This window comes from Sodiomyces alkalinus (assembly GCF_003711515.1).
Source record: "Sodiomyces alkalinus F11 unplaced genomic scaffold SODALscaffold_1, whole genome shotgun sequence".
Taxonomy (NCBI): Eukaryota; Fungi; Ascomycota; class Sordariomycetes; order Glomerellales; family Plectosphaerellaceae; genus Sodiomyces; species Sodiomyces alkalinus.
The window spans coordinates 2,659,164-2,680,494 of record NW_021167079.1 but is presented as its reverse complement, the minus strand read 5'-3'; the positions used below and the strand labels follow the sequence as shown (position 1 = coordinate 2,680,494).

Below are 21,331 nucleotides of genomic sequence, written 5' to 3'. Positions count from 1 at the left end.
AGCGAAGGATACGGTCTGGCTCTAGTTACAAGTACAAGAGTAGAGAACGCATCGAATTCAAATTCAGCTAGTCGTCAACTCCAGTCTCCGAGGTTTGCATTCCAGCCAACTACTCCATCGCTTTGTCGACGAATCCACAATCTTAAGGTCCAACAATGGCCCCTTCAGCGACAGAGACCGTCACGGTGGCGCCAGTGGCCGGGGTTGCCCAGCTGCGTCTTGAGTCCAGCCCCGGCCAGTACAAGGAGCTGGCCGCCATCTCATATGAGAAGGAGATCGAGACACAGGGCAAGGAAGGTGTAGAGAAAGCCAAGGTAGGCAAATATTTGTTGCTGTCGACGTATTGCACTCGAGAACAGCAATGGCCCTGGAGATCATCAACGTGGCATATGGGTAGAGTGTACGCTAACACGGGCCATGGCCTGAATAGTACCCCGACTACCTCCCAACATGGAACCCCGAGCAGAAATACCCTCCTCTCGAGCCGTTCGAGCACTACGACCACGGCAAGGATGCCAACCCTAGCTTCCCCAACCTCCTGCCCGAGGGCGCCCAAGTCAACCATCTGACGCCAACCACTGGCACCGAGGTCCGCGGCATCCAGCTCAGCAGCCTCAGCAACGCGGGCAAAGACGAGCTGGCACGCTTCGTCGCCGAGCGCAAGGTCGTCGTCTTCCGCAACCAGGACTTTGCCGACCTGCCCATCGACAAGGCCCTCGAGTACGGCAGCTACTTCGGCCGCCACCACATCCACCCGACCTCGGGCTCCCCCGAAGGCTTCCCGGAAATCCACCTCGTCCACCGGGCCGCCGGCGACACCTCGGCGCAGAAGTTCTTCGAGACCAGGACCAGCTCGGTGGCATGGCACTCCGACGTCTCGTACGAGGTCCAACCCCCCGGCACCACCTTCCTCTACATCCTCGACAAGCCATCCACCGGCGGTGATACCCTGTTCGCCAACGCTGTTGAGGCTTACAATCGCCTCAGCCCTCTGCTCAAGGAGAGGCTGCACGGCCTGTATGCTGTCCACTCCGGCATCGAACAGGTCGAGGCGTCGGTGAGCAAGGGAAGCATTAAGCGGCGTGAGCCCGTCCAGAACGTACACCCCGTCGTCAGGACGCACCCCGTCACGGGCGAGAAGGCTCTCTTCGTCAACCCCCAATGTAAGCACAGAACTCCCGAGTCCCAAGTTCACGTTCTCCCCGGACATGAGACATAAGTTTGGGAGACAGAAACGGAGAACTAACCAGGCCCTGAAAATAGTCACTCGGCAGATCGTCGGCCTCAAGACGGAGGAGTCCGATGCCATCTTGAAATTCCTCTATGAGCACATTGCGTGGGGAGCCGACTTCCAGGCCCGCGTCAAGTGGGAGGAGGGTACCGTTGTAGTTTGGGATAACCGCGTCACGCAGCATTCTGCGTTGGTGGACTGGCATACCGGTGACAGGCGTCATCTTGCACGCATCACACCTCAGGCGGAGCGTCCGTTCCAGACGCCTTACGAAGCGTAAAAGCTTTGTGTACATGTAGTCTCGTATTAAGCGTATATAGTCCAGAAAGATATTAAGAGCTCAATTTCTACATTTCATAGTCACCAGGCCCACCGTCCACGGAAGAGACAAGCATACAACTGATATTCGACAACTGGAATCATCTCGAGTGGCGAGAGCCCAAAATATTGCTTTGATTCTCAACTTGATTCACCATCCAGAGTGAGTAGAGACAATAGGTCCCAAACTCTTAGCATTCTTACCGTAGCGGCTCCAGAGTCTTCCCTAGTCAAATGCCGCCACCAGCCCGAAGTCGGCGGGGTGAGAGATTCAACTTTAGCAACGCTATTCGACCGGGGAAGCTGATGTAATCCACTACTCCGGCATCCCGTACAGGCTCGGTTAGGGAAGCCGTGTCCTGGATGTGCTCCGGACTCATCCATTGGCGCTTGCCGAGAACCCCCCCGGGGGGCCATGTCGCAATATCACGCCCACTGTCACGCCATCCACACACAACCACCTCAATGGAACTTTACACAGAGAAGTTAACCAAGCAGATATATATCGCCGCCGTATTTGGCTTTCTTGTCAGGTCAATCTGCGAAGCGCAATACCCCCTGGATCATGACACCATCGATAAGCGACTCAAACAATCCAATGGGCACGGCAGAAGGAGGGGTTCACTGAGGCAAATTCTCCAAAATTGATCAAGGACTTGTATCCCAATCCGTCAACGTGGCTCAGTGTGATGCCCGTAGAAGGTACTGCGTCTGAAAGGTTTGGGTATAAAGAGCCATGTGCAAGCTCCGCGGAGGTGCTCAATTCATATGCCATCAATGCCACACACACCGTACACGCACATCCGGTGTCATACAACAGAAACGAAGCGTCCGGCTGCTGCTTCAAACGGTCCAGTTTTGATACATTGTCCCAGTGTGCAAGCAAGCCACAGTTGTCGCCATGGCCGGTAAGCCTCCGTCTGGGGCGCCGTTCGAGGCCACGCCGAAGCAGGACACCAAGACGGCGTATAGCGAGAAATCGCTGGACGGCGCAACTAGTTCTCCTCCATCGGACAGTGGAGAGGTAAAAGCCGTCAGCCCCAAGGGGTTGGGCTCGACGGAAGACCACGTGTTTTCGGAGCCGAGTGCTGCGGATTACTGGCGGAAGGTGTACGAGCGTGCCGGCTATGAGAACCGACGCCGTTTCGATCCTAAATTTCAATGGACGGCCGATAAGGAGAGAAGGCTTGTCAAAAAGGTTTCTCATTCCCCTCTCTTTCTTGTATTCTGATGTTCAGGCTCTGAGAATCGGTTGCTAACCTGCGGTTTGTCCTGTGGCAGATCGACTTGCGAATCATGCTATGGGCATGGATTATGTTCGTGTCTCTAGATATTCATCGGAAGAACATCAACAGAGCCATTTCTGACGACATGGTCAGTCACTCCCCGCCAGGAGTTGCTCAGAATTAAAGCCTCGTTTTGACAAAATACAGCTTCCCGAGTTGGGCATGGACACGAACGATTTTAACTATGGTCAAACGGTTAGTGGCACCTAATTCTCCCTGTCCCTGGAGCCACAAGAATGAAGAAGTACTTACAAGGTGAAAGATCTTTCTCGTCTCTTTCCTTGCGGCCGAGCTGCCAAGCGGTCTTGTCAGTAAGAGGCTGGGAGCTGATAGATGGATTCCAACGATCATGGTGGGTTGGTCCATAGTGGCCGGATCACAGGCCTTCCTCACCAATCGAGCTGGGTTTTATGCCATTAAATGCCTGCTTGGATTGCTCATGGGTGGTTTTATTCCGTGAGTAGTTCTGATATCTCTTTTCCTCTTTCTGCTTGATTTCTTGCTCAGGCTGACGCTAACCTCAATCCAGGGACGTCGTCTTATATCTCACCTATTTCTACAAGTCCAATGAGCTTCCCGTGAGGTTGGCGTGGTTCTGGACGGCACTCAGCACGTCTAACATCCTAGGGTCCCTAGTTGCGGCGGGTGTCCTACAGATGAGAGGTATTTTGGGATGGGGAGGTTGGAGGTGGCTGTGAGTGAACACCAGCCCCCTGAATCTGGGGCCACTTCACTTTACTTTTAAGTCTCTCGTCACTGATATTACCCACGCCAGCTTCCTACTAGAAGGTATCGCCACAGTTATTGTCGGCATTCTCTCCTGGGGACTCATGCCTCCCGGTCCGTGCCAAACAGCAAACTGGTTCAGGGGGAAGAAAGGCTGGTTCACAGAAGAGGAAGAGCTGATTCTGGTCAACCGACTGCTACGAGACGATCCCAGCAAGGGAGACATGAACAACAGGTGAGTTCAGGGGGGAGGACGTCGGGCCTCGGGTTGCGCCGTGCCGAAAGTGGATTCTACTACACCTTTGTCAGTATATATTGTCAAGATATACTGACACGACGATATAAAAACTACAGACAGGGTGTCGGAGGAAAGCTGCTGTGGCTCGCCATCAAGGACTGGGAACAGTGGCCACTCTACCTGATCGGACTGACAGCGTACATCCCGCCGGCGCCGCCAGCCACGTACCTATCATACATCCTACGACAACTTGGCTTCTCCGTATTCGAAGCCAACCTCCTCGCGATGCCCTCCCAGTTCCTGTTCGCCGTCAACCTGCTCATCCTCTCCTGGTTTTCGGAAAGAGTGCGCGAGCGCGCCTCGGTGTCCTCCCTCTCCAACATCTGGATCTTTGCCTGGCTAGTCCCGCTGGTGGTGCTCCGCGCCGACGCCAGCCCCTGGATCCGCTACGCGCTGCTGACGGGCCTCCTGAGTTACCCGTACTGCCACGCCATCCTGGTGGGGTGGAACGCCAAGAACAGCAACTCGGTGCGCACCCGCGCCGTCAGCGCGGCGTTGTACAACATGTTCGTGCAGAGCGGCAACATCGTCGCGTCCAACATCTACCGCGAGGACGACAAGCCGCTCTACCGCCGTGGCAACAAGATTCTGCTGGGCATTTGCTGCTGCAACATTGTGCTCTTTTACGGAGTCAAGGCGTTTTATATCTGGCGCAACAGGGTGCGCGATAGGAAATGGGCAGCCATGACGAAGGAGGACCAGGAGGACTACCAGCTCAACACGACGGACGAGGGGATGAAGAGGTTGGATTTCCGGTTTGCGCATTAAGGGAGACTCGGCTGCGTTGGAGAACTGGCCAGGACGGCGAATCCCCAGCGCTGCCCCTCTCAGCTTGCTCATATAGTATATGATGTCTGGTTCTGACAGTGACTTCTGAGCCAGAAGCAACTTAGGAGGATGATTCTAGAGAGTAGCCGCTCGCTATGACCCGAGCCGATGGACGAGCCATGCAAGACCTGTGCTATAAGAGGAAGCTCGGGAGATTGGAAATAGAAGAAAAGATTCAATTATGTGTGAAACAATGAATGGCCCTGGATCGAAAGAAGTAATAGTTTCCGAAATAATTACATTCCACCCTGACCCCCCCCCAGTTGCTGCGTAATTCATCCACCGCCTTTGGAAACATTGCACGATATATGTAAGGAAAGAAAGATGAAACCACAACATAACAATTACTACTCCGACAAAGGTGGCTCCGTCCCGCTCACAGCCAAATGCGTAACAGGGAACTCAAAGCTCGCGCCCGCCTGCGGCGGCCGGGGGACTTCGATATCCGTCCTCGCCGTGGCGTTCACCCACGACCCGCACTTGGCAATCTCGAAGATATGCGCGGCGCCCAAGTAGAAGCGTCCCTGCACGGGGCCCGAGGTCCAGATGATGTCGACGCGGTTCCCACGCGGAAGCTCGCTGTTGTCAGGTGCCCGGCACGGCGTCCACCCGCGCTGCACCATGATAGGGTGGCAGACGACGTTGAACCCGGGCGCGCCTTCGAAATAGCCCTCCTCGGCTGCCAGGTGGAGTGTGCCCGCCGTGCCGCCGGGCGATGAGCCCCACGTGAAGTCGGTGGCGTGCCAGTTCTGGAAGGGAGAAGGTGGAGATGAGTTGTCGTTTTGGCGCGGGGAGAGGGCAGCGGATGATGGTGAGGTCAAGGTAGGGGCTGCGGTGACACTGACACAGGCCGCAAGGATGCCCGAGACAAGGAAGTTGGTGCGCATGATGCCGGATGGCTTCTTGATTCTTTTCGTTGTTCAGAATAAGGTGAGGTAAGGTAAGGGACGGTTGATACCGAGAATCAGGCAATTGAGATGGAAGCGGGAAGGTGATGATGAAGGGGTCCAGGGGATCGGAGGGATCGGTGTATAATATAATAAATAATAAACAATATTATATAACTTGGGCGATGGGATTAGCTAATGGATTAAAGTGAAAAATCCAGTGCTTTGACTTTGTACATGCCTTTTCTTGCCATGTAGCTGGGCTTATTTATACCTTATTTGTATACTCTCAGTCTCAGGCTTCCGTCAGAATTATGTTTGTCGACAATCCAACAGCACATGCCGCATGCGGTCGCCACTTTCCCCCGGGCCAAGAGCGGTATTAATTAGCCTCTATGTATTGCTTATTACTTATTGGCCTTGGTATTGTCATTTTCTCCTACTCGGTTTGCTATTGGAAACCGCATGGGATCCTGGATGCAAAGCAGAATCCCCGGCTCGGACTCCCCCCCCCCCCAAAAAAGAACGCACGATATGTCGGTTGTCGACCGCATCGTCTCGCCGATCAGTCCGATTTTGGGCATACGGTGGAGGAATGCCCAGTGAAATAGGCCCCAGGGCTGCAGACGCCAAGGGCTGAAGGACTCGTATTCCGGCACCTGAACAAAGATCCTAGTGCGTCGGGCGAACCGTGGTTCATCCTTATGCTAGGGCTTATTTCTCTCAAAAAGCGGGCATCCTAGGACCTAAGCGACGTCGCCCAGACAACATCATCACTGAATCACTGTTATGTTCGACACATCTTAACTTGGGCCAAGTGGCATGCCGCATTCTCGGCAGTAGACCGTCCTTTCACCGCGATGGAGAGAGTCCCAGTATCTTGCCCATATCTTAGGAGTTGTATCCGTACGTGTACTTCGTATGACTAGAGCCACTGTTCACGGATCATACGTATGACCTCATGCGGCAGATATTGCAGGAATTGCCGTTTTCCCTATCACTCATTGATTGCCAGATTGCACTGACCAGTATGACGAGTTTGCCTCTTCTTTCCCTCTCTCCACTTCTCTGGGCAACTGGTCACTTGGTGTGAAGCTGTCAAGCCTACTGCATGTGGATCCCTTCCTAAAAGGGTCGGCCAGCGGTGAGCAAGGGAGCATCGTATTGGCTGCTGCACGCACTGTCCACCTACTTCGTAGCCCAGAGTTTTGGTGCCACGGTGCCACAGTCCACCTGGCACAGGGTCCAGTGAAGGTACTTTTGGGCGTAGTATGGAAGATTTCAGACCGATACGCAGTACGCATACGTGTTAAGGAGACTCCGTGTTAACTGTTGGGATCATAATCACGATTCACATCAATAGCAAAGAGGAGTGTCATTATACGGGCCTTTCTGGTATAGGTATAGAACGTTGCCAACGTCCTTGCCGGGGCTTGGGGCCTGGGGAAGGCACACAACCTGCTCTAATTCATTAGCCAATGGGCGACTTAGGATGCAAACAAAGTGGCAAAGTGGTCCGTGGGGCGGCGTTGGGGAAACAGGCGTGGCGTTCCCGGAATCCCGAGATTTAGGGGAAATGCGGGGATCAAAGATGGTGGGGTTCAAAGAGGAGGGGGGGATCCAGCGAGCTTGTACACGTGTAGTACAAAGTACACTAGAGACCTCAAGCCAGGTTCGGCTGAACTATCACGCTTTACAGTCGGATAACAATAATTCCGAGTCGGTCCCAATGAGTATCCTGTGTTACGGCTGTTTGAAGATAGAGGGCTGTTGTAAGTGTAACGCGTTCGAACGCGTTGGTGGAAATGTCGGATCTGACTCGAAATTAGTGTTGAGCCACGCCACTGTACAAATAGAATAGACCATCAAGGAGTAAACTTCGGGTTGGCTGACTCTTTACAGTGGCTTATCTGACAATGATGAGAACACCTGCGTCGATCGATCCCCGGATTACATTTCAGCCAAATATCCGCATAATCCTCCTCGGTCTAGCGAAGAACCTATCCGTTTTCACCAGGTACTTGTGTGTATATTGCAGTACAAGTGTAAATAATATACACACAAGTTCCAGGACAGCAAAGTCCCCTAAGGTACCGGTCCTACCGGAGGGTAAGAGACTCTCGGCATTGTACCTCGCTTCTTCAAGTGCCTCGATGTTATGATTGTTTCCAGAGCCAATCCGAATCGCCGACTTTAATATTACTCTGGAGGGCCCTCGCAACTCAAGGGGGGCTTTCCTCATCACAGCTTTTCGGCCATTCATATGGTTGTCGCCGTCACCTCGACTCTCGAGCCCCAGGTCCACGGACACCACAGCCAGGCACTGCCAGCGCGGGAACTGTACCACCTTAACGAGAAAGAGACAAGTAGGCCCGATAGATTAGCCACGATGTCTGGGGAAGAATAAGCCACAGACAAAAGAGGGAAATCCGGTAGGTACTATCTCAATGTCAACTGGAGTCACGACAACGTGTGGAATGTTTTAAGCCCGGGAATATATCACGAGTCGGCTGATTGACGGGACTCGGAGGACCAAGCGTGTACTTACTGAACTGCACTGGCGTGTCGACTTCAATCTTCTGGTTCTTGGGTGGGAAGAGTCCCGAGCCCTGGAAGGGACTATCTCTTCCTCGTCATGACTCTTCTGCACTCCAGTCCCGTCAAGGTCAGACGAATCGAGCGAGCGTCATCCCAAGCTAGCAGTCCAAATCGGCAGAAGACTCAATAGACATATAAGCCATCTTCAATCGTTGGGAACCTAGAACATCTCCCTGAAGTGTTGAAACACAGTGGCATCGGCAGACGTAAACGGGTTGCCAGGACCGCCAGCCGAGTTGGGGGTCCGAATGCCCCCGGTGACCGTGCCCCCGCCGTCCTGGTCGGACGCCAGGCTCTGGACGCCTACGTACCCCTCGTATATCCGGCTCATCTCGCTCTGGAGACGGACGCCGTTGTCGGGCGACGGCAACCTGTCCATCCGCGGGGTGCTCTGCTGCGGCGGGCCTGCGCCGGGCGTCGACACCACGGACCCTCGGCCGAAGGGACTGATGGACGCGGGACTGTTCGCGCCATGGCGTCCCGTGGCAAGGCCCGCCATCGTGAGAGCCGGCGTGCCGTGCGCATCGTCGTCTTCATGCTGCCTGAGCCCGATGCGCGGAGCAACCTCTTTCAGCGCGCTAATGGTCCGCCACAGCCGTTGGGACACCCAGCTCTTGGCAGACAGGTCCTTGACCAGCTCCAAGCCCAGGTAGAACTCCTTCCGGCACGCCGAGCTGAACTCCACGGGCGCGTGTACCGAAGCCAGGAATAAGACGGCGATGGCCGAGCTCAGGAATTGATGGTAGAAGACTTGGAGTTTGCGGTAGAAATTCGTCGTAGTGTTCAGGTGGCTCAGGTACCGGATGGTGTCCTTGGCTAGGTCGACGACGAGCTGCGCCTGTTGCAGGTTTCCCATAATGCTTGTGGCACTGTAGAGAATCGGCGTGTAGAGCCAGGTACGAATCTGGCCAAGTCAGCACCACACCCACACCACACCCACACCCACACCACCCCGGCGTCAAGTCAACAGAATCCCTGTCCCTGGCCACTCAAAGACATGACGGCGACAATAAAGCACGAGCCATGAGCAACTTTCTTACCTGGTTCAGACGAAGGTAGGTCCAGACGCGTAGTCGTTGGAGGTTGTACGAGGGTGTGGAGATTAACGGGTTCTCCTTGTCCCAGCGGCGTAGCTTCACCTCCTCGGGAACGCGGTCATACCACTGTATGATCTCTCGGTCCAGCTGTTCCAAGTCTTGTTGCCGATGCTCCCGCGCCAGTACGGGGCCGGAGTGAGCCACTTGCCGCCATACCTTGGCAGACAATCTGGAGTAGGATATCATCGCCACGAGGAAGGGATACTCTTCCTACAAAGCACCATGGCGTGAGTGGGAAAATGTATATGGACAGCACAGAGTTGCAGCAAAGGAACCGGGGAAGGGGGGTTCCACAGGGAGTCTTACCGGCATGGGGAGTTCGGGATCTAGATCCTCGTCCTGAACGGTGTAAGGAAGACCTGTGGCGAAGGCCCATCGCCGATCTAACACGTACGCCGACCAGAAGCAATGGAGAGCATTTCTCCGTTCTTCGTCGTTTTCGATCTTCATGAGGCCAGCTCTTTGGTGGATCCCGGATTCTAGACATAACCTGGCCACCTGGCCGACCACTCTCCAAGCGAGGACCTCGTTATTGGACACGAACCTGTAGCCGGCCAACACCGCCAGGACGGGGAGGCTCTTGACGTCGCAGGGCTCGGCCATGAGCTTCCTGTTGATAATGGACTCCATGCTGTCGTACAGCTTGGCGGCCCGCTCGCTGTGCCCGTGTCCCTCGACGGCGAGCGCACAGCACATGACCATTTTAAGCTGCAGCGTACTGTCGTCGTCGAGACCGGGCGGTGCCGTCCCCTGGATCCTCGCCCTTTCCATGACGGCCGTCAATTTCCTGGCATGTTCGATGACCGAGTCCACCCTCAGGACCGGATACATGATTCCCAGCTCGTCTTCGTGTACGCGACAGAGGCGGATCATTTCGTCCCTGCCGTATTCCCAGAGCGGATCTGTCGTCGTATCAGGAGGGAAGCGCACATTCGCACCGGCGCCGACATTATCGGACGATGCGCCATGAACTTCGTCCCCTTCTGTGAGATTTCGATAGCCCATGGTATTGATGGTATTGTTCGCGATGTCGAGGCTGAAAGCAGTGGTTGTCGGTCCGCGGAACGAGGGGAATCTGGCGTGGGTTATTTCGGGGCGATGGGAGTGTGAATAGGACGACGTGCTTGCCGGGGACCCAGCGAAACTGCCGGAGGGGGGAGGCAGGTTTCTGTCCCGAATCGGAGCGAGGGAGAGCGTTTCGGAACGTAGAGAGGCCAGGCCATGGTAGAGGACGTCAATCTGCTCCTGCAGCCGAGTCAACTGGTCCGTCATGCGCCTGTACTCGTCCGACTCTTTGAAGGAATTGGAGCAACAGTTGGGCGCATAGAGACAGGCGAGGTTGAGGTTGCCGCATCGTTGGCACGGTGTTTCGCCATTGCACTTGATCTTTCGTCTCTTGCATTCGTTACTACAACCATCGAGGGCGGGTCAGCAGGGGATCTTCGGGCCAGAACCTGTCGGAGAGAACAGAAGAGGCGAGTACTCGACGGCGCGGGTTCGGGTCTTTCAGCTTACCATGCGATGGAGATGTACTAGATAACAAATTCATGTAACGTTTAGTCAAGGAAGCTGTCTTGGGCCAGACATATTCCACGAGGGAGCAACCAACGTAGCACAATAAGACAGGGATAGGTGGATGGATAGAGGGGTACGGGACAAAGTCAGGGCGACTCACTCGATTGCGCTTGCTCCTCTGTTGCCTTGCTCCAGACCCCTCGTCTTCGGACTTTCTCTTGTTGCTTCCCCCTCCTGTGCTGCGAATAGCGGCATCTGATGTTGTCTGCGAGGCTGTCATGTGAAAGGCGGAATTGTCTCCGGGGATCGCGGAAAGGCCTGAGCGCGTGGTCGTGCTAGCATTGGATCGGCCTGGTAAGGCTGCTGATGCTGGCGCTGATGCTGGCGCCGGTGCTGCTGGTGCCGTTGCGGCTGCTGACGATTGGTTAGGTAGAGCTGCGCCGAAGGCCACGCCGCCGAGGCCGCGACCCAGTCGGTCGGCAGGCAATGAGACAGGCGCCTCTGTCAAGTAGCGAAGGTCGCTGACCTGCGTCTCGATCTGCTCCATGGTCTCGGCTGGCGTGCGAAACGGCGACAGACACGTCGGCGGCTGGAGTGAAGACGGTGTTGCAATGGTTCAGATGGAAAACCAGCCATCCTGGGTGAGCGGGAGGTGAAAGAAGGGGCCGTGGTGGGATCAACCGCAAAAAGGTGATGAGAAGGGTGGGATCTCGGAGTGATCCTTGTCTTGGCATGGCTTACGCCCTTATGCTCCACCTTGGTCTGTATGTAGGTATTTCTCCCCTCACCTGTTCCCTAAATACCTACCGTAGGTAGCGCTAACCCGGGAGCTCGGGACTTTCCTCCACGTGAGCGGCAGAAGATGCAGACACCTGCTTGATAAGATATTTGATGCTAAGCTGGGCAGGTCAGTGGGATTGTCTTTCAACCGACGCAAGCCATTTGAGCTGCACGGATATGGTCAATGTACCTACTTTGTACTACGTACCGCCGGTACCTTATGGCTGCGGTGGAGTTGGTCCACATGTTCCGAGTTGGCAGTAGCGTGTGTCATTATTGACACTGTCCTATGTGTGGAGCAATTCGAGGAACGTGTACAGTGTGGTGCACTGGCTACCTCTTACCTTCGTCGCGACTGGCGAGTACCCTACCGTAGGTACGTACCTACGAAGTACCTTATGGATACCTTAGGTACCTTAGGTAATAGATTGACTAAGCATGCAGGTGATCGTCGAGTGGGATGGCTCTTTTTATGCCGGATCTCACCGCCAAAAAGTTTCTTGAACGCGGGATCGACAGGAAATTTCGACGGGACGGAAAAGGCACGAAAACCATTCAACAACAGCCAAACGATTTTTGCGCCATGGCTATGCCCAAGAGGTTTTCCCAATGGGATGAAAAGGCCCCTAAAGGTATGCCATGGAAACTGATGTGTTCATTCATTAGCCAACCCAACCTTGACTGACCACAAGCCGCTTGCAGATTACGACCCAGACACCGACCATCCAGCAGACAGCGACAGCGGAAGTGAAGATGAAGCCGCTAACCTAGCAGGCACAGAGCACTACGTGGATGTTGGGTATGCATTAAGAGCCAGAGGTTGACACATGGTGTGGAAGGCGATACTGACGTGTGTTCCAGCAAGAGCAAACTCCGGCAGAAAGACTCGGTTTCGTTAGGGCCTCAGTACCGCGGTGCTCGGGTTAGTCGGCAGGCTCTCGAAGACAGCGATGAGAGCCAAGAAGGCAGTGAAGACTTTGAAGATGCGCACGAGGCATTGGACTCCGGAGAGGAAGACGAAGACGAGGGCGAGGACAATGAATCGGAGGAGGAATACGACGACCCGGAAACCGCCGACCTTGCAGCCGATCAAGCCAGTGCGGACGAAGACGCAGAAATCGACAGTGACAATGCTCTAGTAGAGAGCGACGATGGAGACCTCAGAGACTTTGTCTTTCGCGGCAGCTCAAAGCCCAGAGACGGGGCTGTGAAGAGGAAAAAGCGACCTGTCGCTGCAGACTTCATATCCTCTTCCGGAGAAGAATCGGACAACGGTGGACTCGATCAGGAGGATGAGGAAGAGACAGAAGATGGCGATGAGGACATCGGCGGTGCAGGTCTCCTAGACACGGAGGCGGAGGAGGAGACGGACCAGTCTGCCAGCCAAGATGATGATGACGATGACGAGGACGACGATGAAGATGACCATGATATGGACGAGGCCAGTGATTTGGACGGCTTCATCGTCGGCGACGATGAATCGGAGTCTGAACAGGAGGAGGACGAGGAGGACAACACCGACGAGGACGACGAGGACGACGAGGAAGACGACGATCATCCCAAGGCCCGCCCATCTAAAGGCAGCGAAAGCGATGCCCGTGCCGAGCAGCGCAGGCTGATGAACGAAGGCCAAAAGGCGCTTGTGGCCAGTATAACGGCCGCGGCACAGCAAGATGCGAAAAAGGGCCAGGCCGTGCGCCAGCAACGGAAAGTCTTCGACGGACTCCTCAACCTTCGTATCAGACTTCAAAAGGCGCTTGTGGCCACCAATTCCTTCTCTGCCTTTGACGGGGAGGACGCGGATGACAAGGACTCGACACCGTATCAAGCGGCCGAGGAAGCGGCCCTTCAGCTTCTTGCCACCCTTGACAGCGTCCGCGCCAGCATAGTACCCGCTCCCATGGTAGGCGAGAAGCGCAAGCGCGACACGGAGGACAATACCTCAGAAACCCTGTGGCAAGAACTACAAGACACCGAGGAGCGGGCGTCGAAACAGCGGAAGAAGGTACTGGAGACCTGGGCGAACAAGACCAAGAGCACGACAGTCGAGGTAAAGAGCCGCAATCTCATCGCGTCGCGGCAATCACTAGTCGCGACCCTCGAGGATCAGCTGGTGAATTCCGACCGCCTCCTGAAGCGCGCGCGGACTCCACGGTCCTGCGCGCCGCTACAGGTGGCGAAGAAGGTCAACGAAGACGCGACCATCTACGACGATGCCGATTTCTACCAGCTACTCCTCAAGGAGTTGGTGGACCAACGTACGGCGGACGAGACGTCCGGTGCGGCAACGAGCGGAGCCGTCGCGACGGTGCGGTGGGCGGCGGCGATGAAAGACGCCAAGGTGAAGAAGCAGGTAGACCGGCGGGCGAGCAAAGGTCGTAAACTTCGGTTCAATATCCATGAGAAACTGCAGAACTTCATGGCGCCCGAGGACCGGCGGACGTGGGAACAGGATGCCATCGACAGGTTGTTCGGCACCCTGTTTGGACAGAAGATGGAGCTCGCCGAGGGAGGCGCGTCGGATGAGGAGATGGATGCTGTGAACGCCGAGGAGGAAGGGCTGCGGTTGTTCAGGAACTAACATCCTTCTGTACATGTTGCATGCATTACTTGGCGAATTGGGAGGGGACCTTGGACACAATACCAGATAATCTTGTTTGGGGCATTTGATTTCAAGGAAAATAGAGATCATGATGGTGACATGAGCTTGCTGCCTCTTGACCAACTTCCAACTCGACGCTCGATTTCGCATTGGTCCATTGGTGCTCGACTACGCCTCCTCTCCCCTTTCCCTAGCTCACGACAGCAGCACTCAGCAACGAACCCAACAAAACAACATGCACCCCTAGATGCACAGCCGGTCCCCCGAATGTGCGCGCGGGAGTAGTGCCCGACTCGGCCACCTTGTCGGTCGTCAGCCGTACCCAAGCGCGACGACAAGCCCAGACGTGCCAGAAAGCCAACGAAGCGGCCACGAGCCGGCTCGTTTCATCGAAGACAGGGCGCACAAGGAAGATGAGGCAGATGAGGTTGGTCGAGAGCAAGAGGCCGCCCAGGGATTCCAGGATGAGGCGGGCGGCGGGGGAAGATGAGACGGGCCTCGGTAGCTGCGAGTCCGGGTGGGAAATAAAGGAGATGGCGGCGGCGGTTTCGACGGTTGCGTGAAGAAGGAAGGGCATTTTACGCCACGGGAGAGCTGTCGGCCGCATTTCCAGGAGGAGGTTTTCCCTATGATGATCGGGATGGATGAAGAGGGCAATGATCTCCGGGCCTGGGGTCGAGGTGATGGTGATGCTCGGATCCGGCCGAGTGGTAGTTGATCTCTGGTTCTGCTTAGACTAAGCTTGCGACGGAGTGTCGGCCGTCAGAAAGCTAATTCGACATAAGAGCGAAATGGGGGGGGGGGCCAGGAGTTGGAATGTAGTGTACTTCGTAGGGCATCCCGGCCCTGGAATTGATCATTCGCCATGCAGCAACAAAACAACCCCTCCGACAGTATGAACTGACGAGATACCGGACCCTGACTTGCGCCCTTTCAAGTCTACCTAAGGTACCGACATGTGATAGATACTTCTTTCTTGAAAACGTCCAACATCTACGCGTCATCGACAGTTTTCAGTGCAGTTGAGATGTACCTATAGGTACTGTGTCCTTGGTTTAGACCTCTGACCAAGTACCTACCTAAGGTACCTTATGGACGAACTTCGCCAATCCGGCCTTCTCGTCAGGAACGCGAGTCCTTCCAACTCAACCCTTGCGACTTGCATGGTAAAGGCCGCAACACCTTCTGCGAACGAATTTACTTATTTATTTTCTTAAATAAATAGAAAAAGGCACATAAAAGAGATACTTGCACATCTCCTTCCTATCTGGGAGAGAGCGGGATGTTATGCATGACGTGCGGTGTACGTCTACCTCACTTTCTGGGGAACAAAATGCCGGGACATGGTCAACTGAGAATATTCCACTTACAAGGTGTATTTACTTTGCCCCCGAGAATGTACTACCTACATTGTACATGCCCTGAAAAACACAGAGGCACCGAGTTCAATGACAGCTCCATAGTGGCTTCCGTCTATGCTGACGTTTGTTAGGTTCATTCTAAAACGCAGCCCTCATCACATGTAACCAACCCCTGCATCAGCTCCTCCCGTCCTACGTCGTCGTCTTGTCCCATGGCTTAATTAATAACCAATTGCTGCCTTCGGCTTTTTGATGTCCTTCCTGCTTTCACCCACGTTGCCCGCCTCGTGCTCCTCCCTAATTTCCTGCCTCGCTGCAGCTCTCTTGTTCACATCTACACCTGAAGAAGACGAGGCCATATCACGGATACATATACACACAGCTCTGAAGAGGCGATTCGGCATCTAGCGGCAAAACGACTTGGACATCCTCACCTTATCTTGCGTCTTATTACCTGTCTACCTACCTCGTCCGCCCTTCCACCGTCATGTCAGCTCCCGATACGTTTGGGGAGCTTGGACTCTCCATTATCGGCATGGGCACTCAATATCCGCCTCACAAACTGGAGTCAGGTTGCCTGGAGATCCTCAGGAAGAGATACTATCCGGAATCAGCGCCGTAAGAATCAATCCGTACGAGCCAAAACCACCACGCCCGTTTCCGCTGACGAGATACCTCCCGTTGTGGTATTCTTTTCCAACAGCATGTCGAAAGTCCTCTCTATTAATCGGTTCACGGGCATCGAGACGCGATCCTCCATCGGCACCCCGGACCACCCGATCGTGAACCAAGACAAAGCCCCCTCCATAGCCGAGCTACACGCCCTCTTCCTCAGCGAGGGCGTACCGCTAGCCGTGCGCGCCGCCAGGAAGGCCATCGATGAGGCCCGCATCGACCTCTCCGAGATCACCCACATCGTCTCGAACACATGCACTGACAGTGCCAACCCGGGTTACGACCACTACGTCGCCAAGGAACTGGGCATCACCCACCCGGTTGAGAAGTTCCTGCTGCACGGCATTGGGTGCAGCGGCGGCCTAGCCGTGCTCCGGACAGCCGCCAACCTGGCGCTCGGCCACACCGCGAGGGGCAAGCCGGCCCGCGTGCTCTGTGTAACGCTCGAGATCTGCAGCACCCTGGTGCGCAGCGAGCTAGACAGCATCCACCAGAACCAGGAAACGAGGATCGGCCTCGCCTTGTTCTCCGATTGCGCCAGCGCCGCCGTGCTGAGCAACGGTATCGGCATCGGCGTCAGTACCAGCGGGCGGAACCCTCCCGCCGAGCCCATATACGAGCTGCTGGGCTGGCAACACAGGATCATACCGGACACGGACGAGGACCTCGGCTTCGACGTGGATCCCCTGGGTTGGAAAGTGGTGCTCTCCCCACGGGTCCCGAAACTCGCCACATCTGTCGTACCGCCGACCTTCGCGGACTTGCTGGCCTCCCTCCCGGCGTTGCCGCTTTCATACCGCAACCCCGACGACTTTGACTGGGCGATGCACCCCGGTGGAGCGACCATCCTGACAATGGCGGAAAAGGCGATGCGTATCGTGCCGGCACACATGCGCGCAAGCTACGACACGTACATCAACCACGGGAACTCGAGCTCGGCCACCATCTTCAGCGTGATGGACCGGTTGCGGCATAAGGATATGGATGCCTTGGCGCCCGATGGCCGGGTCCGCGACTACGTGGTCGGGTGCGCGTTCGGCCCGGGCATCACCGTGGAGATGTGCATGCTGAAGCGGAATTTGGGGGCCAGAGATATCACCGCGGGACTTCAAACGCCACCCGAGACGGAGAGCGAGGGGAGCCGGAGCGAGTTGGATGAGGATGCGAATTCGATGGGATACACCGCGGCAGGGTCCGGGATGGAAGACATCGCTTCCCGCCCCGCCGCTGGCACCGGTGCCGGCGGGACACGACACCTGGAACAGAGACGGGGACGGGCTCGCGATGATGCCTTCATTGCCGAGGAGCTGGAGCAGTTAGATCTCGACTAGCCGCACCGGCGAATGACGTTAACTTCGTATATTATGCATGGCGTGGGCGTTGTTGGCGGTAGCGGGTATGTATTATTGTTAGCTAAATATTAAGTAGAGGTAGAGGTAGAGGTAGAGGTAGAGGTAGAGGTAGAGGTAGAGGTAGAGGTAGAGGTAGAGGTAGAGGACAGGCGCAGCACGAGTCACGATGAGCAATGGATACACGAGCGAGGAAGGTGTTACTCGCACATAGAGTGGTTGGTTGGCCCGGTCAAAGAAAGACATAATTCTTAGGTTTTGCCGGCACCACAACAGTAAAGCCTTGGCAGGAAGAGGAAAGGGAAGGAACCCGAATACGAGGTCGAGAGATGGTGATAGAAGGCGATAGATGTTGTGATATGGGCGTTATGGTCCGTCTTGGAGGTGTGTACTGTATGTAATGTCTGTCATCCGAGGCGGCGAGCGCCGTTCGGGCGAAACATCGATAGGGCTAGGAACGACGTCATGGTAACGGCCAAAGATTATCCGGCCGGACAGAGCTCTATGATGGGATAGTTATGGGTATCGCCGGTATCAACCGAGAAGACCCGAGGTGGTTCCCAAGCGACCGGCCAGCTTAAGATATCGTTTGATGGCCAACAAGGAATCTTCGCGAATTCCCAAGTCCAAGACTAGAGCAATGTCCGGAGATGAGAAATGGAGATGCTGGGTCGTCGAAGCGCCGTTTCCTTCCGCATCTTTCCGGCGACGTTCGGTAATTCCTGGGGTAGTGAGGTCGGAGAGAATAGCTAATTAGTAGGCCCCCTTTTTTTGGCTCGATTTCGTCTTTAGCAAACGATCTAGACCATCATTGGTCGAAGGGTCGGTGATAGTCTTCCACTGCGGGTATTGGTTCGGTCTCGTCCCCGGAATACGATTCGAAGCTCGAACCGTTGTACGGCATTTTCTAGGTAATTCTCTTGCTAGCCTCCACGGGATGAGTATGGGCCCTCTCGGCTCGGGACGGGGGAGTGAAGAAGCTCATGAAGAATCACCCACGAGATCCAAGCTTGGACGCAGTGCCATGAGCTGACCTTTTCTCCCCTCCCCGTTGGTTGGGCAAAGGTTTCTTTCTTCTCGCCAATGTGCGATATGATATCCACGATGGTCAATTCATTTCGTAAGAGAACAAATAATTCGGGGCGCCGTCCGACTTCGGAGAGTTTCAATGAACGCTCATTGAGAAAATTCTGAACATGGCGGACGACAAGTCGGTTTTCATGGGATTTCCAGCTGGCTACAGGCGGAAAAATACGTTGACGGCTGGAATCGGGGCCGTTTTGTTGACGTCAAAGTGATAATTAATTATTAGCGGGATCTGGGAGATTACAACGTACTCTAAATTACAGTAGGTAATCGATACCTCTACCTCGTACGTGTGGAGCACAGGTGGGTACGAGTGATAAATGCACCCTAGCGAATGAGAAGTATCTCGGGGCTATAAATTGCTTGGAGAGTGACTTTACCGAGCTACAAAAGACCCATCCAGCCACTTTTAGTGCTACAGCGAGGAAGTACATTGTACGCCCCAGCTGCACCGTCATACCTATGCTCCACTTTCATTCTGGCCCCTCGACCCCTTGACCCCTCCTCAGCTTTACCAGAAATCCCTCTGAACTCGCGTCGATAGAAAACATAACTCACACCATCACCTCTCTGCATTTATCGTCCACTGCAAACAAAAAAGCTCAATCCATTTTGCTTATAACCAATTCTTTCTGGGGTATTCAAGATATTTCTCGGTAAGTCTTCCTCCGATTCCACATCCTACATCGTGTTGATTCCTCTGTTCCATTGTTCTCGCTACCCCGCCATCAACATCAACATCATCATCATCATCATCATCATCCATCTTCTTCTTCTTCAACCGTTACTCACAACTGCTCTAGCTTCCTTCACATCACACAGTCAACATGGGTGTCCTTTCCGACCTCAATCTCAAGCCCGGCGTCATCTACGGCGATGATGTCATGAAGCTTTTCACCTACGCCAGGGAGAAGGGCTTCGCTATTCCTGCCGTCAACGTGGTATGTCTCAATCTTGTCTTCCCAATCCCATCTTCCCTTTTTTTCTTCTTTTTCCGATGCGATATGGTCCTTGGGTGGAAAACCGCTAACAGCTTATCTGTTTCTTTTCGCTAGACCTCTTCTTCCACTGTCGTCGCTACCCTCGAAGCCGCTCGCGACTCCAAGTCCCCTATCATCCTGCAGACGTGCGTTCGGCCCTCAATCGATCCGCGAAAGTGAACCACTAGAGAAGTAACTTCCTTGATTCTAACTACAATTTCAGGTCCCAGGGTGGTGCCGCCTTCTTCGCTGGCAAGGGTGTCGCCAACAGCGCCGAGAAGCAGGAGGCTTCCGTCGCCGGTGCCGTTGCCGCGGCGCACTACATCCGCTCCATCGCTCCCATCTACGGCGTCCCCGTCGTTCTTCACACCGACCATTGCGCGTACGTTGGCACAGTTTCGGACTCGGTTAGCGAGTACTGACACGTCTGAAACAGTAAGAAGCTGCTGCCATGGCTCGACGGCATGCTTGACGCCGACGAGGCGGAGTTCAAGAAGACCGGCACTCCTCTCTTCTCCTCCCACATGATCGATCTCAGCGAGGACGATGTCCAGTACAACATTGAGACCACCGCCAAGTACCTGAAGCGCGCTGCTCCCGTACGTCGTCTCCTATTTCGCTCGTCGTCTTGTTCCCTTTCTGTGCCTCATATACTGACCTAATGTGGGCGAACAGATGAAGCAGTGGCTCGAGATGGAGATTGGCAGTAAGTCGCGCCTCTGAATGGCTGACCCCCTTTTCCCCTGTCTTTTATCTCCTCTCTTCCCGTGGTTGCGCGGTCAGTCCTGCTCACATATCTTTCTAGTCACTGGCGGCGAGGAGGATGGTGTCAACAACGAGGATGTCGACAACAACTCGCTCTACACCCAGCCCGAGGATATCTGGGAAATCTACAAGACGCTCTCCGCCATCAGCCCCTACTTCTCTATCGCTGCCGGCTTCGGTAACGTCCACGGCGTCTACAAGCCTGGGTAAGCCTAAGCCTCTTCGCGTCCAATGACATAATATCTTCGCCGCTCTTGAAAACCGTGGTCACTAACAACAATTTCACAGCAATGTCAAGCTCCACCCCGAGCTGCTTGGCAAGCACCAGACTTTCGTCTCGGAGAAGCTCGGTAACAACGACAAGAAGCCCGTCTTCTTCGTCTTCCACGGCGGTTCCGGTTCGTCTCTCGAGGAGTTCAAGGAGGCCATCAGCCATGGCGTCGTCAAGGTCAACCTCGATACCGATCTGCAGTGGGCCTATCTCACCGGTGTTCGCGACTACGTCACGAAGAACATCGAGTACCTGAAGTGCGTACCTACTTTGCCCCTGTCTTGTGTCCGGGTGGCGCGGCACCGCTTAAAGTCCGATCTTTCATACTGACCCCCGTCGCAGGAGCCAGGTCGGAAACCCCGAGGGCGCGGATAAGCCCAACAAGAAGAAGTACGACCCTCGTGTCTGGGTGCGCGAGTCGGAGAAGACCATGACCACGCGTGTCAAGGAGGCCCTGGACCACTTCGGTGCCGCCGGCGTTTTGTAAATTCACCAAAGCTTGGAATAGACGGGTGCAGAGAGGTGCAGGATGAGGGGAAAGAGAGAGGAAGTCACGACTTGATGAATTTGACTTGTCGTCAACGGGACTCGGCAGATATGTTGTTGGGAGGAACAACGGTAGGATACGGATACCAGACGTTGTTAGCCTGAGGAAAGAAAAGAAGAAGAAACCCAACC

At 54.9% G+C, this 21,331-nt stretch overlaps 10 protein-coding genes across 10 annotated transcripts; 5 read left to right on the top strand and 5 right to left on the bottom strand.

Moving 5' to 3' along the window:
- Positions 1 to 45: 45 nt before the first annotated feature.
- SODALDRAFT_326681 (TauD-domain-containing protein) lies at positions 46 to 1,596 on the top strand. The gene is made up of 3 exons (XM_028610228.1): positions 46 to 314; positions 431 to 1,163; positions 1,264 to 1,596. The coding sequence occupies exons 1-3, from the start codon at positions 156 to 158 to the stop codon at positions 1,509 to 1,511; spliced, it is 1,140 nt and encodes a 379-aa protein (XP_028470327.1). The 5' UTR covers positions 46 to 155; the 3' UTR covers positions 1,512 to 1,596.
- An 854-nt stretch (positions 1,597 to 2,450) lies between these two features.
- On the top strand, positions 2,451 to 4,627 carry SODALDRAFT_336223 (allantoate permease; the record flags this gene model as incomplete). The annotated part of the gene is made up of 6 exons (XM_028612574.1): positions 2,451 to 2,747; positions 2,983 to 3,030; positions 3,098 to 3,291; positions 3,365 to 3,529; positions 3,611 to 3,796; positions 3,916 to 4,627. The coding sequence occupies 6 exons, from the start codon at positions 2,451 to 2,453 to the stop codon at positions 4,625 to 4,627; spliced, it is 1,602 nt and encodes a 533-aa protein (XP_028470326.1).
- Positions 4,628 to 5,034: 407 nt separating this feature from the next.
- Positions 5,035 to 5,873, bottom strand: SODALDRAFT_347481 (hypothetical protein; the record flags this gene model as incomplete). Its single annotated transcript, XM_028613309.1, has 2 exons — positions 5,533 to 5,873; positions 5,035 to 5,436 (listed from the first exon to the last, which is right to left on the bottom strand). The coding sequence occupies exons 1-2, from the start codon at positions 5,572 to 5,574 to the stop codon at positions 5,035 to 5,037; spliced, it is 444 nt and encodes a 147-aa protein (XP_028470325.1). The 5' UTR covers positions 5,575 to 5,873.
- Positions 5,874 to 7,449: 1,576 nt separating this feature from the next.
- Positions 7,450 to 8,112, bottom strand: SODALDRAFT_287840 (hypothetical protein). Its single transcript, XM_028608581.1, has one exon. It carries the CDS (start codon positions 7,835 to 7,837, stop codon positions 7,532 to 7,534), a length of 306 nt encoding a protein of 101 aa, XP_028470324.1. The 5' UTR covers positions 7,838 to 8,112; the 3' UTR covers positions 7,450 to 7,531.
- Positions 7,963 to 11,501, bottom strand: SODALDRAFT_341907 (fungal-specific transcription factor domain-containing protein). The gene is made up of 5 exons (XM_028613055.1): positions 10,945 to 11,501; positions 10,785 to 10,801; positions 9,576 to 10,677; positions 9,213 to 9,479; positions 7,963 to 9,076 (listed from the first exon to the last, which is right to left on the bottom strand). Exons 1-5 carry the CDS (start codon positions 11,329 to 11,331, stop codon positions 8,333 to 8,335), a joined length of 2,517 nt encoding a protein of 838 aa, XP_028470323.1. The 5' UTR covers positions 11,332 to 11,501; the 3' UTR covers positions 7,963 to 8,332.
- Positions 11,502 to 12,147: 646 nt separating this feature from the next.
- Positions 12,148 to 14,145, top strand: SODALDRAFT_336221 (TRAUB-domain-containing protein; the record flags this gene model as incomplete). Its single annotated transcript, XM_028612573.1, has 3 exons — positions 12,148 to 12,196; positions 12,267 to 12,363; positions 12,426 to 14,145. 3 exons carry the CDS (start codon positions 12,148 to 12,150, stop codon positions 14,143 to 14,145), a joined length of 1,866 nt encoding a protein of 621 aa, XP_028470322.1.
- Positions 14,146 to 14,207: 62 nt separating this feature from the next.
- On the bottom strand, positions 14,208 to 15,127 carry SODALDRAFT_326676 (hypothetical protein). The gene has a single exon (XM_028610227.1). It carries the CDS (start codon positions 14,741 to 14,743, stop codon positions 14,357 to 14,359), a length of 387 nt encoding a protein of 128 aa, XP_028470321.1. The 5' UTR covers positions 14,744 to 15,127; the 3' UTR covers positions 14,208 to 14,356.
- On the top strand, positions 15,032 to 17,533 carry SODALDRAFT_354672 (thiolase-like protein; the record flags this gene model as incomplete). Its single annotated transcript, XM_028613751.1, has 6 exons — positions 15,032 to 15,059; positions 15,132 to 15,195; positions 15,601 to 15,649; positions 15,709 to 15,734; positions 15,918 to 16,145; positions 16,231 to 17,533. The coding sequence occupies 6 exons, from the start codon at positions 15,032 to 15,034 to the stop codon at positions 17,531 to 17,533; spliced, it is 1,698 nt and encodes a 565-aa protein (XP_028470320.1).
- Positions 17,534 to 17,611: 78 nt separating this feature from the next.
- SODALDRAFT_354671 (hypothetical protein) lies at positions 17,612 to 19,403 on the bottom strand (the record flags this gene model as incomplete). Its single annotated transcript, XM_028613750.1, has 7 exons — positions 17,612 to 17,754; positions 17,826 to 17,942; positions 18,091 to 18,273; positions 18,349 to 18,435; positions 18,486 to 18,814; positions 19,196 to 19,223; positions 19,316 to 19,403. 7 exons carry the CDS (start codon positions 19,401 to 19,403, stop codon positions 17,612 to 17,614), a joined length of 975 nt encoding a protein of 324 aa, XP_028470319.1.
- A 61-nt stretch (positions 19,404 to 19,464) lies between these two features.
- SODALDRAFT_374835 (fructose-bisphosphate aldolase) lies at positions 19,465 to 21,331 on the top strand (the record flags this gene model as incomplete). The annotated part of the gene is made up of 8 exons (XM_028614705.1): positions 19,465 to 19,578; positions 19,693 to 19,763; positions 19,841 to 19,999; positions 20,054 to 20,216; positions 20,293 to 20,323; positions 20,423 to 20,588; positions 20,671 to 20,910; positions 20,996 to 21,331. 8 exons carry the CDS (start codon positions 19,465 to 19,467, stop codon positions 21,138 to 21,140), a joined length of 1,089 nt encoding a protein of 362 aa, XP_028470318.1. The 3' UTR covers positions 21,141 to 21,331.

Excerpts from the sequence above, each read along its gene's own strand:
- SODALDRAFT_287840 (XM_028608581.1), bottom strand. The coding sequence starts at position 7,837 with ATGAATGGCCGAAAAGCTGTGATGAGGAAAGCCCCCCTTGAGTTGCGA.
- SODALDRAFT_326681 (XM_028610228.1), top strand. The coding sequence starts at position 156 with ATGGCCCCTTCAGCGACAGAGACCGTCACGGTGGCGCCAGTGGCCGGG. Across the intron at positions 315-430 it reads AAGGTGTAGAGAAAGCCAAG|TACCCCGACTACCTCCCAAC; the intron begins GTAGGCAAATAT and ends TGGCCTGAATAG. Across the intron at positions 1,164-1,263 it reads TCTCTTCGTCAACCCCCAAT|TCACTCGGCAGATCGTCGGC; the intron begins GTAAGCACAGAA and ends CCCTGAAAATAG.
- SODALDRAFT_341907 (XM_028613055.1), bottom strand. The coding sequence starts at position 11,331 with ATGGAGCAGATCGAGACGCAGGTCAGCGACCTTCGCTACTTGACAGAG. Across the intron at positions 9,480-9,575 it reads ATCCCGAACTCCCCATGCCG|GAAGAGTATCCCTTCCTCGT; the intron begins GTAAGACTCCCT and ends GGTGCTTTGTAG. Across the intron at positions 9,077-9,212 it reads CCTACCTTCGTCTGAACCAG|ATTCGTACCTGGCTCTACAC; the intron begins GTAAGAAAGTTG and ends TGACTTGGCCAG.
- SODALDRAFT_326676 (XM_028610227.1), bottom strand. The coding sequence starts at position 14,743 with ATGCCCTTCCTTCTTCACGCAACCGTCGAAACCGCCGCCGCCATCTCC.